Source organism: Tachypleus tridentatus, chromosome 11, assembly GCF_004210375.1.
Source record: "Tachypleus tridentatus isolate NWPU-2018 chromosome 11, ASM421037v1, whole genome shotgun sequence".
NCBI lineage: Eukaryota > Metazoa > Arthropoda > Merostomata > Xiphosura > Limulidae > Tachypleus > Tachypleus tridentatus.
The window spans coordinates 63845468-63864323 of record NC_134835.1 but is presented as its reverse complement, the minus strand read 5'-3'; the positions used below and the strand labels follow the sequence as shown (position 1 = coordinate 63864323).

Genomic DNA, 18856 nt, shown 5'->3' with positions numbered 1-18856 from the left:
GCTTCAGCTGTTGCTCATTAAGTGTGATGTTCAACATATTGCTACACCTTAATTAACTATGACTTCTGGACATTAAGTTGCAGTAAAAAACCTTTTGTCATCATATTCAAGCTCTCATGTAATTTTTACAAATCCTCTCCAAAAATGGACACTAGAATAATAACATCACCAGTATCATAATACCATATTATTTAAATAATCTTTTTTTAACCTACATAGAATTCTTGTTTGGAATTAAGCATAAAGCTACACAATGGGCTATCTGTTCTCTGCCCAAAAGATATACTGCTGTGCCACTGGGGGGCCCTGTATAAAAAACAAAATGTGTCACAATGTTGTGTTCAGTATGAAATAAGTAAAAGATCACTGCATATTGAAGGGTTTGCTATTTAAAATAAATAAACCAATACTTGTTATGTCACATAAAAAATACTTTAATCACTTAGTGCATTTCTGTATATTAACACAGATTTTTCACAGCAATTCAATTTAGGTATGTAAATAACAAATCTAGCCACAAAACTCCAGTGTAGGCAGTCTAGGGGATCAAAGAACACTGGTTTTTCATGAAAATGATTTTAAAGTATGCAAAAAATATCAGGAGATTCACATTTAAGTTTAAACATTTATGCCCATTAAATATCAAGTACTTCTACAAGTTTATATGCATAAGTCAATTTACAATAGCTTTGTAATTTGACTTATGCATATAAACATGACTACTTTTTTACACAATGATTTGACGATTGTAATATATATGAATATTTATGTTGTTAATTGCTATGTGTTACCTAACTGTTAATTATGGAAGTTTAATGTACCAGTGTTTCATTTGTGTAATAGGACTGTTCAATGCATTTCAGCTGGTTTTTCAAAATGTAATGTTTATATTTCATAATTAAGATATTTGAAGACATTATCATCACACAGATGGTTTCATAAGCTTTGATATTAGTCAATAAGCATCTCTGACCTGATTTCTCCATTGAGGTATGCAAATACCAGTTACATACATCAGATATTACTGAAACTTGTATTAAAACAAAGGAAAAAAGTTGATTGTATATTTTATTGGTAGACATAACTGGCTTAATTAACATCACTTTTAGTGGATTACTGAAGGGTATCATACAAGGGAACTGTTAATTATGCAAGGAACTGTCTTTACTCATTAACCTACAGATATAATTGCATTTTAAGCATACAATCAAATCAAACATATGTTACTGCTCATAACAGTATTCGCTATTTGTTCAACATGCCACTAGCAAATTACTTAAGCATAAAACATTCACAAAAATCAGAACCATATTCTGACCAGAAATGAGAGGTTGATGAAAAATTAGAGAAAAAAGTTAAAAAAGCTACCCAAACACACAGAATAATGGAAACAATTAACCGTTAAGCACACAATGTTTCCTTTACTAAATAGGTACTTTCTGTATCAAATGCATTTACAATGTGAGACGTGAATTCTTTTTATTTTCAAAATCTTCTCTTTGTTGGCACTTGGAAAGAGAAGCTAGTGCTTTTTGTTTTGGGAGCCAGGCTTTACCCCTAGTTATAATGATAATGTGCAGGTCAGAACAAGATCACATTTAATGACTGACTTCTGGTGTTATCATCAAAACATACAGGTCACAATCAGAGTACAACTGAGGTCAAATGAAATGAAATTTAATGGCTTGCTTCTGGTGTCGTCATCAACCCATGGAGGTGAAGTGGAATCACATTTATTGACTTGTTACAGAATAACAATCACAATACAACTTATTCAAATGGAATTACATTTGATGACCTGAGTTCCAACACAATAGTGACCAAAGGCTAAAATAACTAATCACCTGGAATTGTTATGATTAGTGGGTAATTTACTAGGATGCATGAATGAATGTCAAGGTCTATTTATGATGCATCAATCAAAACTTACCTGGGACATCTGTTGTGTTGTGGTCAGTACACGTGCCATTGGCAGACAACAAGAAGGTAGGGTTTCTACAAGTGTTGGTTGACTATGTGTTAGAAAAGGTTTCATATAACTGGAATTTTGTCAAGGATAAATTTATCTTGGTAGAAAAATAAATTAAGCATATATTTGCAAACATATCTGCAAAACTCTCAACTCTCAAAATAAGTTACACCTTACTTTGTTACTTGTACATATGTTTAATTAATTCTTCCACAATTTAGAAGGATACTTAACATCAAAGTTATACCACTTCCTGACCAACCAGGCTTTTTCATGAGGTGTTCTTGTTTCCATCCCTGGAGGAGGACTCCTAAGGTCTGTAGGGGTTGATACCTGAGAGGTCTTACATATAAATAAGTAAATAAATAAATTATAAGTATTATATACAGTAATTATTTTATAAAATGTCTTAGTAATTCTTGAACTGAAATATTAAATAGAAATAAAATCATTACAGAAATGTAAAAGATTCAAACACTTACTAACAAACCAAATCTTAAAAAAAACTTGGATATCATTTCATAACAAGGAATGCTATTGTTTCTAAAATAAGTTTTAATAAAATAGCACAAAATGTCTTTAACCCTTGAATCACCAGCATATTTAGATATCTCACCATTTGTGGAGACCACATACTGAGTAATTTGAATTTGGCCAGTTATAGCATTCATTATAAAGAACTAATAAAACATACTGGAAAAACACTCATTTTCTATGCAAAACTACAGAGAAAACTTCACCAGCAGGATAATTTCAAAATTAACAGCATTTTTGTGAATAATATTAAGAAGCCTATAACCAAAAAAGTTATTGATCAAAAAGCAATTTAGTGCACAAATACTTCAGAAAAAAAAATTTTAAAGGCCATAATAAAAAGTCCTTAAATTTTGATCATACTTAAAATCAAAAACAAAAAACACCATAAAAATTTGTTTTAAGTGTGTAAATCACAACATACCAACACAGACAGCTTCATAACAGTGTGAAGAACAATCATTACACACTAACATACACAACTACACTTTATAACAGTGTACAGAACAATCATTACAAACCATACATATACAGCTAGGCTTTATAATGGTGTGAAAAACATTCATTACACACCAACATATAAAGCTAGGCTTCATAACAGTGTGAAGAACATTCACCACACACCAATATAGACAGCCAGGTTTTATACCATTATAAAGAACACACAATAAAAATCAGTGTTAACAGCTATGTTTAAAACACTGTGAAGAACAGTTACAAACACCAACAGAGATAGCAGGCTTTATAAACATCATAACTCACTAAACATCAATGTTAACAGCTACATTTTATAAAAGTGTGAAGAACATTCACAACTCACTAACAGATAGCTAGGCTTTAGAACAGTGTGAAATATACTCAATACATACTAATATTAATATCTAGATTTCACAACAGTATATAGTGCACTCACAGCAAAACTTACAAGTGTGAAGTACACATACATATCAACTTTGACAGCTAGGATTTGGAACAGTACAAAGAACAATGAATACAAACCAGCACTAACTGCTAGACTTTATAAATGAGAACTACATTAAAAACACAACAATTAGGCATAAAAAATGTGTGAAGAACACTCACTATATTCAATACACAAGTTAGCTTTTACAACAGATTAAATAATGCTCACTATACATACTGTTAAGCCATGTATGAAAATCAGTGAAGTGCACTTATTTATCATTAATAAAGTATTCACATAACATCATCAGATATCTGGGCCAATAATGGGTTTAAGTATATTAAAGGTATATAGAAAAAGTATTACAAGATAAATTAACACTTGTTTAACCAATGGGTTTAAGTATATTAAATGATTTATCTCAATATATAGATTATAATTCAAACTTTAATATTATATACAAGCTAATTTATTAATTTAAAAGTAAATATTAAAAGAACACATCTAAATATATTTTAGTACAAGATAAATTAACACTTGTTTAACCATTTTGCATCAGATCAAGCTAATTTATTAATTTAAAAGTAAATATTAAAAGAACACATCAAAATGCTGAATGCAGCACTGTTTAAAACCATGTCATTGTGCTTGTTGACTTGCATTCAAAATTTTATCAAACTAGTATTTTATGGATTTATCTCAATAAGTTTGGAATCAAATTGTAGATTATAATTCAAACTTTAATATTATATACAAGCTAATTTATTAATTTAAAAGTAAATATTAAAAGAACACATCTAAATATAGATTTTAGTAAGTCACTTAGTATGCTGAATGCAGCACTGTTTAAAATTAGATGTTTGTGGTGTCAAAATACTAAGTCTATAGTTTTGTACAAATTAAGAACTCAAATTACTAATATTATCAAGTAGAATATAAAATTAGAACCTCATATCTTTTTATTTTGGTGAAATATGGGTTATGTGTTTAACTTTCTTCCATTTTTTGAAATGGCTCCTTATATATACACTTACCTCAAAAGATGGCAAGTGAATAACTGATCAACAGCATAGAATGTCCTCAGGGTGTTTTTCCCTGCCATTTTAATCTTTGAAAATGATACAATGTTCTTTTCATTGAAGATTTCAATTAGGTAGGGTGTGTCTTTAGTTTGTTTGAAGTTTCATACTTTTTAAAATATAAATAAATTCTACTTACTAAGGTTAATATAGTATAGTGAAATTCTATTGCATTAGTGCAGTTATTTATGATTCTCTTGTTATTCAAGTGTTCAAAAAATGTTTGAAATCCTCCATTTGCAAAATTTTAAATGACTTAACAACCTATGTTCTGCATTAACCACATACAAAGGTCATAAAGATAAAATTGTTTATTTCTTGATTTATTGTTCTATATTTAAAAAGAAAGTTTAATAATTTATTTCTAAACAGTAATAATCTATATACATAATGTATAATAATTGAAATTTGACTGTGTATTACAAAATACTAGGTCACTAAAACACAGCCAAGATAGAGAAGAGACTAAAGATTAGTTTTATATTACTAGGTATGTGACCTGATTGCATGTGCACTACATCATTACAAGTTATCTAATGTTAGCTAGGCATGACTAGTAGGTCAATATAATAAAATAATAATAAATACACATGTAATTATACAGCTTTATGAAGATTAAGCTGTTTAGACTAAACATTTGTATTTGTGTTATAACATGCAGTTATTATAACATGAAAAAAGCACAATTTTTTTATGATGTTTACAATGTTGGTGAAGTGACAGATCCCACAGTTAGATTATAGAAAATAAAATAATAAAAGACTTACTGAAAACAAACATATAAAATGTATTTAAGAAAATTTAGAGATTACACAAATAATATTCGAGATGAACTTGTGTACATTTTACAAAACCTGTTGCAAAAAAGTTAAGTGAAAATTTGAGTGCATTTTCTTTCATGTTATGTTTTATGTACAAGTCCTTCATCAGTCAGTATATACATGTAACATTTTATATACTTCTTGACAAAGGGTGTCTGCCCAAGATATTAAATGAAATAAAACAGAATATAATTTTCATTTAGGTATGTTTTAAGTTTGTCATCAGTGTTAGCATTAGTTTGTGTGTGTTAGTCAACCATACATTAAATATAATTATGTAAATTTATCAACAATGTACATCGTCAAGGAGAAGCAGTGAAGTTTAATGGCTTAAAAACGTATTTATTATAACTGTATAAATTTTGTGACACTGATCCTAATTTTTGATCAGATAACTTCACTAAAGCATTTTCTCAAATGAACTTCAATAGTTTCAAACACTATATGTTAATCAAAATTTGCTAATTAAAAATTAGAAGTACAAACAATATAATACTTTTATATTCAAAATAAAAGAAGGTATAATACTAATCATAATACTATAATTGTACAGTCAACTGAAGTTAAAATTACTTCAAAAGTTTGCTTATGTACTATTAGGTCACATACACATCACTGTACATCTGTCATGCATAACACACACAATTCTCATTTCAAACAGTACAGATTCATTATACACAAGTGCAATAATAATTTATACACACACACCTTGATACTTAAGTAAAGAAACACGTTATGTTAATAAAACAGCAAGTAGGAAAACAATGATTTAGACATATCAAATGATTTATTTATGTTGGAAAATCCTACATGTAGTATGTTCCACCATAAATAAGTCACTTCAATATGCTTATAAATCATTGTTTGCCTACTTATTATGTATACACCTTACCACTAGACCTTATGTCAGCAACAGTTGGTTCTATAAAATATTCAATAGGAACTAATAAGTCAGGAGGTCCAGTAACTGAACTAAAGATAACAATTAGGTACATCTAATGCCAAATGAATTCTATGTCACTGTGAACCAGGAGAGAGAGAAAAAAGGTAAATTAATCTTGTACGTTCTAAATATAAAAGAAAGTTTCAAGACTGCAAATAAGAGAAACAATTGTTCATGTAAATGTATGAAATATTACATTAATAGTTCTCTTAACTTTAAAGAGTTGAATACATTCTCTTACCTGTTTTACACTACTGAAGTGATGCAACTCTCGCTCTTCATCTACTCCAACTCTAAAAATCAACCAAAGATACAATGTACAAAGATAATACTGATACTATATGTATATACAGCATACTTCACTTTTTAAATGAGGCCCAGTTGATGTTGAAAGGTAAAATTGCTAAAACTGGTCTAAATTTGAGACTTGTAGCAAATCAAAGAACAGACTTGGTCCATGGTTTTCTTTTTTACTAAACTCTACAATTTTGGTGAGAAAAACTCTTAAATCAAGTTATCTACTTCATAGTATGGATAATATATTAGAAGCATAAATATTATTTTCCAATTACTTATACAAATAGATTAATTTTGAGAAGTGAGAAACAATATAAATATTCCACATACAAGTAAAATGTAGCCAATGAAAGATCATCAAACAACTGCAAAAATATTAATGATATTATATTTAGTATTCTTATAAGCTGATAATCTCAGATTAAAACATGTGAGCTTATATTTTAAGCTTACCTAAAATTAATGCCAAATGTTCAACTGTTACTAGTCTAACTGTGCAATACAAAAAACTCCATTACAGTGGACTTCAGGCTATTTCTACTGCATTTAATGAACTTAAACTCCATTTGTAAAGTATATACAAAATATTACATCAAAATTTCTCACAAGACTACAAGCATAGTGATACTTAGCACCATATTCTTTGCTAACAAGATTAAACTGAGATACAACTTATGCCCTTACTAAATCATCATATTTAGCCAGTTTACTCTGCAAATCACTTATCCATAAGCATCAATTATAATAGAGTAGACTTAGACCACATTTATGAAAACAATTATGTTTTTGTAACCTTCTAAACAAACGGTTTATGGTCTTTTATGTTTCTTTATATATAATGGTTTCAAAATGAGCTAATTTCACTTAAATTCAATAAACAGCCACCAGTGACATATAACTGAAATTTGACTAAGTTCATTCTAAACAAAATTAATAATGAACCTAAATTTTGTACAAAATGAAATTGGTTATGCCATTATGCCAACTGAGATAATATAAAAATTAAGTTAATATTATACATCTACTGGAATAAATATGAGCATTCAAACAAAGTATAAAATGAGCACATAGACTGATGAATTTCAAAATTTGAATACTTTTATGTATTTATATTTAGCTGATAATATTTAAAAGTTCATTATTATTAAACATTTTTTTACAAATCTTTATGCTTTTCCACATGGAAGGAAATAACTAAAATGTAATGATACATATTCAACCATCATACCAAATGTAACTATAAATAAAGCTCAGTAAATGCCAGTGTTCATAATTTTGTTTCCTTTTGGTCCTATATTAAAAGTTGATAAAACAACTATATCACTTGTCTCTATAACATAATATACGAGATGTCTACTGATTCTAAGGTATTTGAGAAGGCAATGTCTAAAGTATACTTTAAGCTTTCATCTCATTTCTTCATAACTTATCATAGAATAGTAATTACCATCACATAACAATACTCTTTTAACACATGGATTTTGTAACAGATTTCTTAACAAACTGTTATTATTAGAAAATAAAACATAAAGAGGAAGCAAAAATTACCTAAACTGACAATCCACTTTTAACTTTTGAGTAAATTTTATTAATGTATTATAAATACATTTATATGTTTTTCTCCTAGTACTTACGGAATACCCAGCCAGCTTAAGACCTGAGTTGTTGATCCTCCACAGATCATCACAGTTATTATTGAAATTAAAGAAGTTGTAGTTAAAATCAAGTGACGAGATTCAGACATGGTATTTCGGATAGCAAGAGCAAAAGCCATGGCTCCTCTTAAGCCTATGGGAAAGGATACAATTATCACTATTTTTATAAATGCTTCATGGTAAATGGGTCTGTTCTGTGTTAAATGACATTACAAGAAACATTATGCAGAAGAACCAATGATAATAGCATATGCCTTAAAACTTTTTTTTTCAAATTTATATCATCACAATGTGCAACTTGGTTCACTAATTAAATAAATTTATAAAATATTTGAAATTTACTTATATATTTTTATTTCTAGGAACTGAGTTAAGAATGTACGTATGAATAGAAAATATCACAAGTGGCAGAACAGACATTGTAATTTTGCGTAACTTTTTAATAATGAAAGGCAAAAAAGCATGATTCCCAATTTCTTTTCAGAGTTTCTGATTACATGCAAAAAGCAGTAAGTTATTTTTTTTTCTGAATTTAATGTTTTAGAATATGGTGATGACCATTAGTGGAATTTGATAATTAGTAATTGCATTCATGAATTTATGATATTCAAACTAATTGGTGATTCTCACTTGAGATTCAGATAATTAGAATAATTTATAATGCTAATAATTTGAATCACTAATTTTGATTAGTTGATCATTTTCATGAAATAATAAATTTAATCCTACTTTCAGTTAATTGAATGTTTCTTGCATCACTAATTATCAATGCTCATAGATAATAAATTATATTGGTTGAGTTAATCACTCATATCTAGTCACTGATATGAAATTTCATGGTAAAATCATACCTTTATTGACTTTCACAAATGACAGCAAAACCAAATGTTACTCATCAGATTCCTTCTTGACATATTTGAGTGAAACTTATCAGAAAAATAAAGTAATATTTTGATGCTCTACAATTTGGCAATGCTTGAAAAAATATAGTAGTTTTTAACACTGAGAAATAGACAAAAATACAACTTACTGCTGAATTACATGTATTAATTACTAATGCTTTATTTAAATGAAAAATAAATATCTTACGTTTTCTCATTTCCTCCCCTTAAACAAGTTTAATGACTATTTTCCACAAAAGAATGCACACACTCATTGTGTTACGCTAAATCCTAGATTTCATGGTATCATGAGTATTTTCCACCATTTTTCCTTTAACGAGCATACATATTATGTACCATATATTTGAAAACACAAATTATACACATTTCCAACTAATTCTTTAACTATGACAACTATGAGCATACATATTTGAGGACACAGTTTACCATAATTACAACTAATTACATAACCACAATAACTAGAGTATTTGTTGTAAACATTTATACCTGAGAAAAACAGCATGTGTTGAAAATTACAGGGGATTTTACTGTGTCTACCCAAGTTCAAAAGAAATGACAGAGGATAGATGTTAACTGCTCGCCCCACAGCAATGGCAAGCTGAAACAAACAATGTTAAAGAAAAATGTCTGGAAATAGCACCCGAACATTACAGAAATATTTACATTTAAAGCTTATCCTGGATTCCTTCAAAACTCCTAAAATTTTTAGTTCCAGCACTTAGTTTTTTGCACAAATATAATTTCAATTTTTAGTTCATAATGTTTTCTAGATATAGCTATTATGTCCTGCTAGAATTTTCATATGCTCCAGATTAATCTTTGATTTTGAAAATACTTTATCAGCATTATAAAATGGCTGCATTTATTTATCTACTTGAAAACTTTCTGCCACATTTGTAATTGCTATTTCAAGTTTAATTGCAATATTTTAGGTTAATCTTGATTGTTGCGAGTTGTTGACCACATTTGTTAAACACATTAGAAAGAAACCACATGTGCACGTTGAAAGGTAGGATACAAAAGATGCAAGGATGAACCACACATTCCAGCGATGTTTCTGATAAGTGAACACTGACACTCCAATGTAGGTAAAGATGAAGCTCTCCGCAATAAAATTCAGAAGTTCAAACAACTGTAAAAGACACAAACACGACTAACAACAGAAGTACATAGTTACAGCCTTTCATGTGTCTACATACAAGTTATAAAATTTTTGAACAAAGCATTTCAAAGTAAAAGTGAAATTATGCTAAACACCATACTTTCTTTTACATCATATAACTTTATTCACTCAAAATGATAGTTAATTTAAAAACAGCATACCTGTCAGATTCAGTAATGGTTAAAGAGATTCCATTATGATCAGTTGTGAACTATAGATAAACTATTAAAAGATGAAAATCATACTGCTTTATAGTTCCACTTAATGTTTTATACTGTAAGAAATAAGTTTAAAAACAAAACTAGAACTTGTTTTGGCTTGTTGACACTTTGTAACACATGTTCTTCATATACTAGAATTCAACAGAAGTATTATACTATGAATTTTTCAAGTTTCTCTTATTAATGCATTCAAAAACTCCTAGTAATAACTACAAAATTGGAAACTTTTATTTATGGTAAAAATGGTAAAAACATGGGAACTTCTCAGCAAAATTATATCTGAAATAACATGTTCATTTCTTCTTAAGTGTAGAGACAAACAACAGGTTAACTAAAGCTGTGCCCATCATAAATGTTAAGCTTTGAACGTTTAGTATTATAAACCCTCAGGCTTATTGTTCAGCCATGTGTGTGTCACAGCTAGTAAGGTTTTCAAGACTCTCAGTACATGAATACTCTAATCAGATTTACCGCATAGTGTCACTAAAACATTTCCTCATAGTGCAACTATCAGAATACTTGCACAGTTTTGAATTTCCTGTGTTAATATCATCACTAAGCAAAAATGCCATAGTGGATTCTGAGATTAAAAAAACAAGAAGTCAAATTGTAAATTTCATTTTTAGTGGATAACTGACAGTTTTTGACATCCTATCCAAAATTTAACTGCACATTCAAAGGGTTAAGTACATGTGTGTTTAAATTTAAGATGCAAGTGTTTCAAAGATTTATTTCTTACAAGCACATATAAAACCATCAGATCCACTTCAACTGGCAAGACTTACTACACTAACAACTTTTCTTCTTCTCGTAACTCTACTGAAGAAAAAAAAAGCTTCTAGTTAAATTGACTGTGAAGACTATTCATCAAATTAACTTTCAGAGAATTCTATAAAACAATTTAATTTTTACTTACATTTTAATTCAGTTACCATTAAAATAATATCGCTTAAATAACACAACATTCTAAAAGTTTCAGAAAATTATAGTTTTACGTTCACTAGAGCTCTTCTTAGAAAATGTCTGATAATTAATTAAGTGCTGTTGTTTCAACATCTGGTTAACCAAGTTAATAACTAGATCAAGCCAGAACTTGTGAGATGTTTATGGACAATTATACTTATAACAAACAATCACTTTACTAACCTCTAAAATTCCTCTATTGTGATATGTTAGTATAAAATTTTAAAGAACTCTTGCTGAAAGTGTCCACAACCAAGAAGCCAACATGTTTGGATGCAAGATTTATGATTTGCATTCATGACCAAACATGATCTACATATAAAGCTATTTAGATGTGTTGACACAACTGACATTGGTTACTCAGTTATATCCAATGGGTCAGTTTTTTTGTTAATGTACTATATAATTACCTGTTTGGTCCGAATCCTCGATTCATTAGATAAGTTGTTGAAGGTATAATGAGCCTGGCAAATACCACAGAAAAGAACAGCAACAATACCTGAAGAACAATAATTATCATTTTAGCTTACTTTGAAATATTATTCAAGTCTTTCAGTAATGTTCTTGGGAAACATGAGATACTGCATTAAAATTAATATATACACTTCCTAATTGATGTTACTTTAAAAATACAAGTCCATATTTTATAACAGTTAATATTTAACCCTTTTGGTGCTAAATAAAAAAATTGTAACGTTTGGCATGGCGCTGAATATATATTTTTGATACTTCAACTAATTACGGTATCAGTACTAAAAGCATGATATCTCGGCAATAACTCAATAAAAGTCCCTGAAATATTCAGCCAACCGTGCCAAAAGGGTTAACACCAGCCAATGATCAAAAGTGATATTTACAATGATGTACAGAAGGACATAAATGTCAATAATTTATACTGCACATATAAAAATAATAAAAAGAAATTAGGTTTTAGTGCATATCATTAAACAGGTCTCACACAGTTTTCACTGCAGCAAAAACAAAAAACATCATAGAAATTCAGTTTGAAAATTGTCACCTAATGTAAATTAAGTAACATTACTACTTATATATTTCTCATATCTTGTTATCTCATATATTTTTGTGAGTTCTTAGTGTTTAACTGTATTTATTACTTCAATGTACTTGATCTCCAAAATGTTTAATTATACACACACATGATACTGTATCTTCAATGATTTTTTTATTGCATTTATTATTATTTTTAGGTAGTCTTAATATGTTTTTATTTTTACACAATTTTGTTAAGTTACTTAAACCTTTCATGGTTACAAAGCTGGAAACCACCCAGCTTGTAACCATGAAAGTATCCATGAGAGTAATTATATTGTGATTCTTGATTATGTACACATGCTTACTAAATTTTGCAGGTTATTTGCAAATATTACAAAGCTTTCATAGACAGAATATTACGTTCTTAAATTAATTATTACGATTTTCAAAATAGAAATCGATATTTCCTTGTAAGATTTTTTTCTTTCAGAATGTTGGCTATCCAACATGCATAGGAATTTTCATTTTAAGATTAAAAATACTGTGATGCATCAGAAAAATTTAAAGTTTCATATCTAAAATCTTTTTTATAACCTCTAGATAATTATAAAATGTTTTTAAGAAAAAACTTTATATATTTTATCTGTTATTTTAATTATTGAATCAAAATCTCTAAGTGCTAAGGAGATTTGACTGATCTTGTAACTACCACAGAACATTAGGAGATAAATACAAAATCTTTAACAGGTTAAAGCACAACTTGCCAGAAAGAAGGGTTGTCTTGGAAAAAAAAAGACGATGTCATTATATTTGAGAGTGGTTGAGAAAGCTATGGGGGGTGGGGATCCTGAACCTTTGACTGGTTATTCATGTCATATGTAAAAGTAAGTAAATATAAGGGGTCCTTTCAAAAATTGGAAAGAGATGAGTGGAGCCACTGGGTTTGATTCAATACATAAGTGATACCTTTTCAGCAAGTAAAAAGATAGGATATTTTATATTCTAGCATGTAATTATTATTGATTTAAATTCCACATTTGTACCAAACTTCAGATTTTCTATTTTTACATCACAAACATGTAACTGAATCATTGCTGCATTCAACATACCATGTGACACATAAAATTTGATGTTTAGATATGTTTTTAATAATTAATTTTAAGTTAAGAGATTAAATGATGTATAATATAAAACCTTGAATTAATCTTAATGGCAGAAATTAATAAAATAAGAGTTCAATGAACTTTTGAAGGTATATTAACAAACATAATAACATGATCTTTCACCCATGATTTGTATGGAAAAGGTTACAGTTATTTTTATCTACATGAACATTAGTATTTTTTTGTTGTACTTTCATCTACATCATCATGTTAACAGACCGTATAGCTAGATAGTATCATTGTATCCAGATGTCAATCATAAAATACATTGTCAGAGCCAAGTAATCTGCTTATCTTGTCATTAGATTTTGTTAAGGATACAAACACACAGTTCTGTGTATACTACTGTCACATTTTTCAAGGTACAAGAGAATTATGAAACAAGTTTATATGTGTCTTGAAAGATGCGTTTCATTTTTCTTTAATTACAGTGCATTCTCAACACTGGTTAAAATGTTTTATGTATCTGTATTTATTTATTTATCACATATGTAAATATGTATGCATTGTATTTTATTTATTACGAGATTTTTCTCCACTGCAAGTTTAATATCCAAAGTTCAGACTAATGAAGTCTTCCGAGATAGTCAAACTTTAAAATAATAATACTAGGATTATGAATGAAGACATCAGTAGCAAAAAAGGTATTTGTTTCATACAGTTGTGTACTCAAATTATTATGTTTTTGTTTTATCATACTCCTGTCAGACCCACATATTCAAATTAGCTATGTTATTTACTGGGCTAATGTTTGGTTTTAACCTATACTGTAGTTAAGATGCTCATTTAGTAAGTAATTTATTCTACAACACAGATTTCAAACTTTAAGCTCCTGTATTAAAAGTGGCCAGTTTCCCTGTTAATATGTTACAAAAAGAAATTGATTAAAGTTATCTTTCAGAAATACAGTGCTTTAAAGCATTAGTGATTTGTTTTCATTCATAGACACACTTGTTCTAATCCAACTCACCACTCAGGTCAGCAGCTTCAGCCAACAGAAATGTACTATAAGACATCAGCACAAACAATGACGATTCTAATAGAGGGAAATCGCAAAGACGAGTAAACTTAGTAAGCTGAACAGAAATGTTAAGAATGTTAAAATATGTAGGTAAATAAAAATGTCATAGCTGAAACAAAGAGAATAAGACTAATAAACACTGCAATTAGTTTTCAGGATGTGCACTGACAGACAATAATGAAAAAGTATATGGTAAAATAGAAGTTTTGAGCATTTCAAATTAGAAATTATCTTTCTTCAGCTATAAAAATGAAACTTCTTAATTTTGTGTATTCTAGAACAATTTAGAACATGCTATCTCTACTTTCAGTATCAACAACCAAAACTGAATATTTCAGTAAAATGGTACATTTCAATTCATCTCGGATATCCATGCAAATTTACACAAAGGCAACCCGTGTTAACCATCACTAATTCTGAACTGATAGAGAAGAGGGAAGGCAACTAATTATTAAAACCCATTTCAAACTCTTGAGCTACTCTAATCAAATAATGAGATCTAATGATAACTTTTTCAATGCATCCATGATTTCAAAGTGCAGAGAACAATCTTGCAGTATTGGAACCCAAGCTATAAATTCTTGGATTTACACTTTGGCACAAAAACCATTAGGCCAAGTTACTTGTTCTATCCCACCAATAGCATTAGTTATTTTTGAGAAAAGTCTAAAGCTTCAAGGTGTGATACCTCTATTCAAAACATTTACTGTTTTAATTGTTTTGGTGATAGTTAAATATCTCAAGTGCTACCAAAGCAATCATCAGAACTTTTCTGTGATTCACAAACATAAATTTTCAAATGGTTGAACAATCAGCAGTTGCAAAGAGCTTAAACTGTAATATATTTGTTGTTGAATAAAAATATACTATTCTCATACATAGTTGTTATGTGTTATGTTCTCTCCCTAAACAACTTCAAGAAAGGATACCAATGCTGTACAGCATCCTGTTACAGATCCAATTAAAAAGGAGCACAAGAAGATGTAGACAAAATTTCCAAGTGATTTAAATGCAGCACCAATTTCAAAACCTGATTCAGTGTGGTAGTGTTCTTCATAGTTGTTAATAGCCCTGTAAATAAACAAATAGAAAATGCACATTCCTTAATAGTTGAAATAAACAAAAAGTTAAAATTAATGATGAAGATAGATAATTCAGCGTTTTAATGGCAAATGATGACAATGTATAGCATATAAAAACCGGTCAGATCCTGGTGAGTTTAACAACAAGCATTTCTTATACTTTTATGCAAACCTTAAAAAAAATGTACATTTCTGCAAATCAAATTCAAACCACAGAAAGAGTCTTTACCAAATATTTCACATTTATTTACTGAACAGAAAAAAAAATTCTATTACCTAAATGCCCTAAATGTGATAATTCAGTCTGGTATTTTCCTATTTACTGGAAGCAAATTCACTGTTGTATTGTAATAATCCATATAATATTTACAAAACCACTAACTTGTCTGAAGTTTACAAATTAAAAATTCTGGTTCATAATTTAATTTGCTACTTACCCTGATAGAACGATTGCTACTGCATCATTCAAAATGCTCTCTCCAAATACTAGAGCATACAGGTTAACGTCGACATTGAGATCATGAAATATGGCCAAAATAGTTACTATGAAAGAAAAATTTATACATAAACATAGTACTCTTGAATAATAAAAAGACTTGTGTTTAACATACATGATAAGCAGGTAGTAATTTGTTGATAAATAATTTTTGTATATGTATAGCTAATTGTTGGAACATTTACATGAAGGCAATTTCTGTCAAAACATTGTTCCCTGTTACAACAGCAAAGTGTCCATATATAAAAGTTATCTGTCAAACAGACTTGTATGTTAAGGATACATTTATGTGCAAATTTAAGACAACCACTTGCAAGAAAAATGTTTAAGTTTACTTAATATTGAAAGAATTGACTAGTTATATATATTTTCATACATTACCACTTTTTAAAAACATTTTTCCATGAAAGAGATACATAATCTCACATACATAGTATTTAAAATATTCCAACACTAAATTTGTTAATTATCAACCAAAGAGTTAGCAACACATAACTATATCAACAACATTTAACTAGTACGGAAATTACTGAAAAGTTAAAATAATGAATTTGTGGGCATGTAAACTAATATTTTATGGAGATTCATCATAAAATTATTAATTGTAACTAACTGTGGGAAGAATTAGTATATGTATCAAATACATTTATTCACAAATATTTCTTTACAGGAATATCCAAGTTCAGAAAAAATTATATGAAATAAAATTATAAAATATTCTAGATTTATTTTTATCTGACAAAACCAAGAGGAAAAAGTTTCTGAATTTCTCTAATATACTCCTGTAGATTTATTTTAAATTTTATAAAAGTAATTACCTGGATCTGTGGCTGATATGATTGCACCAAAGTATAATGAATCGTTAAAAGTAAATTCTAAATGAGGCATGAGTTGAACAAACCCATACACAACAGCCCTATAAAAGAATAAAAATATTTTTTTTCTTTTAGATTACGATGTATGTTTTTCTCCATAGCTCTTAGTTTGTTATCACAATTTTCCACACTCACATTTAACTATATTTGAATTATGTTCCAGTCAAGTAATTATTATATACTCATCTTTAGTTTCATGTTTCTAAGACTGTTTTAGCTTCTTTAAATAAAGAAATTTACTTATCAAATATATAGTATTTTTTTTGTAAGAAGAAATAGATAATATGATAAACATGCATGCACACATAAAAATTGGGGGAAAAAAAAAAGATAGATAGAAACAGGAAATATAAAAAGAGTATTGGATTTAGCCATCACAGGTTATTTAATAATGTCATATGAATCCTTCAGAAGTGATTCAAACTAAATATTATGAACAAAAGAGGGTACTGGGTTTAGCCACCAGAGATTAATTTAAAAATGGTGTATAAATTTTCAGAAGTGATTCAAACTGAATGTCATGAACATTCTGATAGATAAGGAAGTTTAAGGGTTGGGAAACAAAGATAAGTGTTACTGTTGTACTTGGAGCTACAATGTAACTCTCCTCAAAAGTTGTATTTAAGACAGCACTCACATCTCATTCAACAGAAGTAGAGAGATTACAGAGCAATTTTATAAGAGTTGCAACTAGTTGGGGTCTGAAGACCTGAGAAAGGTTTAACATTCCTATGGTATTTTCCCACATTCATTTCACACGTGTATTAATATAACTAATAAACATTTCAGTTATTAGTTTTAGACTGAGAAACACTTTACATAACTACTTCTGTTTTAGAATTCAACTTAAATGAATTAATTATTCTTGAGTTTCAAACATCTTTGATAAAACTAGCATATGTGCAGCAGTTCTATTTGTTTCCATCAGATATTTACAAATATTTATTATGCTATTATTTATAAAAATGCTAAACAACTTTACCTGTAACTTTAGCCTAGTTTAGATTGTCAATTCTTAAATAAGATGACTGTATTATAATAAGGCTTTATCATAGTGTTATTTATTGATTTACAATATCAAAACATTAGTTTTTGTTTTTCATGCAATATGTTTTATTATAAGTAGGTACAGTTGCTTAATTATATTTTTACTTGGAATCTTTCCTTGGTTAGGGATAATAATCAGTATCTTGGTTAGCCAACATCATGTTACATGTTATAAACATCTGTCTAAAATTGATTTGGAAACTAAAATTCTAAAGAAGTTAACATGTTCAGTTAGATCATTTAACTTGCATTCAATTAATTTTGCACAATCAAATTTGCATTAAAACACATTAGTTATTGGTAACAAGTTGATAATTAAATCCCCATCTAAAAGTTTAACTGAAGTTAGTTTTAACATGTAAATGCATACTTCCATAGTATAAGAAAGGCAGCAAACCCCACAGAAGTGTTCCCTGATGAGAAGAAAATAAAAAGCAAGGTCAGCTAAATCAAACAGAAAAAAGGAGAAGGAAAGGCAAGTGGCTGAAGTAGTAGTCTAAGGATTTGCACATTAAGAATTGCATACTTGTTTGAAGTGCAACTTATGTATTCATCCCAAAGAACAATGAAATCATACAAGAACTGCATTTCTATATATTGTCATTTATTTTCAAAGAAAAAAAGGAAAAACCAAACGAATAAAATAAAAAGAAAAATGGCCTGGAAAATGGTGCATTTTTCCAGAACATGTAGCCAAAAATTGCAATTTTTCAAACAATCATAAAATTT

The 18856-nt window shown here is 28.7% G+C and overlaps 1 protein-coding gene across 3 annotated transcripts in view; it reads right to left on the bottom strand.

The window, feature by feature from the left end:
- Positions 1 to 18856, bottom strand: part of LOC143232307 (sodium/hydrogen exchanger 6-like) — a 35680-nt gene that overhangs the window by 5493 nt on the left and 11331 nt on the right. For 2 of the 3 annotated variants that reach the window (XM_076467551.1, XM_076467553.1), the window contains exons 5-15: positions 17024 to 17121; positions 16147 to 16252; positions 15557 to 15698; positions 14577 to 14682; positions 11861 to 11949; positions 10123 to 10236; positions 9591 to 9702; positions 8182 to 8335; positions 6492 to 6543; positions 2199 to 2311; positions 1931 to 2039 (exon numbers count right to left, since the gene is read on the bottom strand). In XM_076467551.1, the coding sequence (XP_076323666.1) occupies positions 1931 to 2039; positions 2199 to 2311; positions 6492 to 6543; positions 8182 to 8335; positions 9591 to 9702; positions 10123 to 10236; positions 11861 to 11949; positions 14577 to 14682; positions 15557 to 15698; positions 16147 to 16252; positions 17024 to 17121 (1195 nt within the window). The remainder of the gene's footprint in view (positions 1 to 1930; positions 2040 to 2198; positions 2312 to 6491; positions 6544 to 8181; positions 8336 to 9590; positions 9703 to 10122; positions 10237 to 11860; positions 11950 to 14576; positions 14683 to 15556; positions 15699 to 16146; positions 16253 to 17023; positions 17122 to 18856) is intronic. The other variant, XM_076467552.1, reaches the window with a different exon arrangement.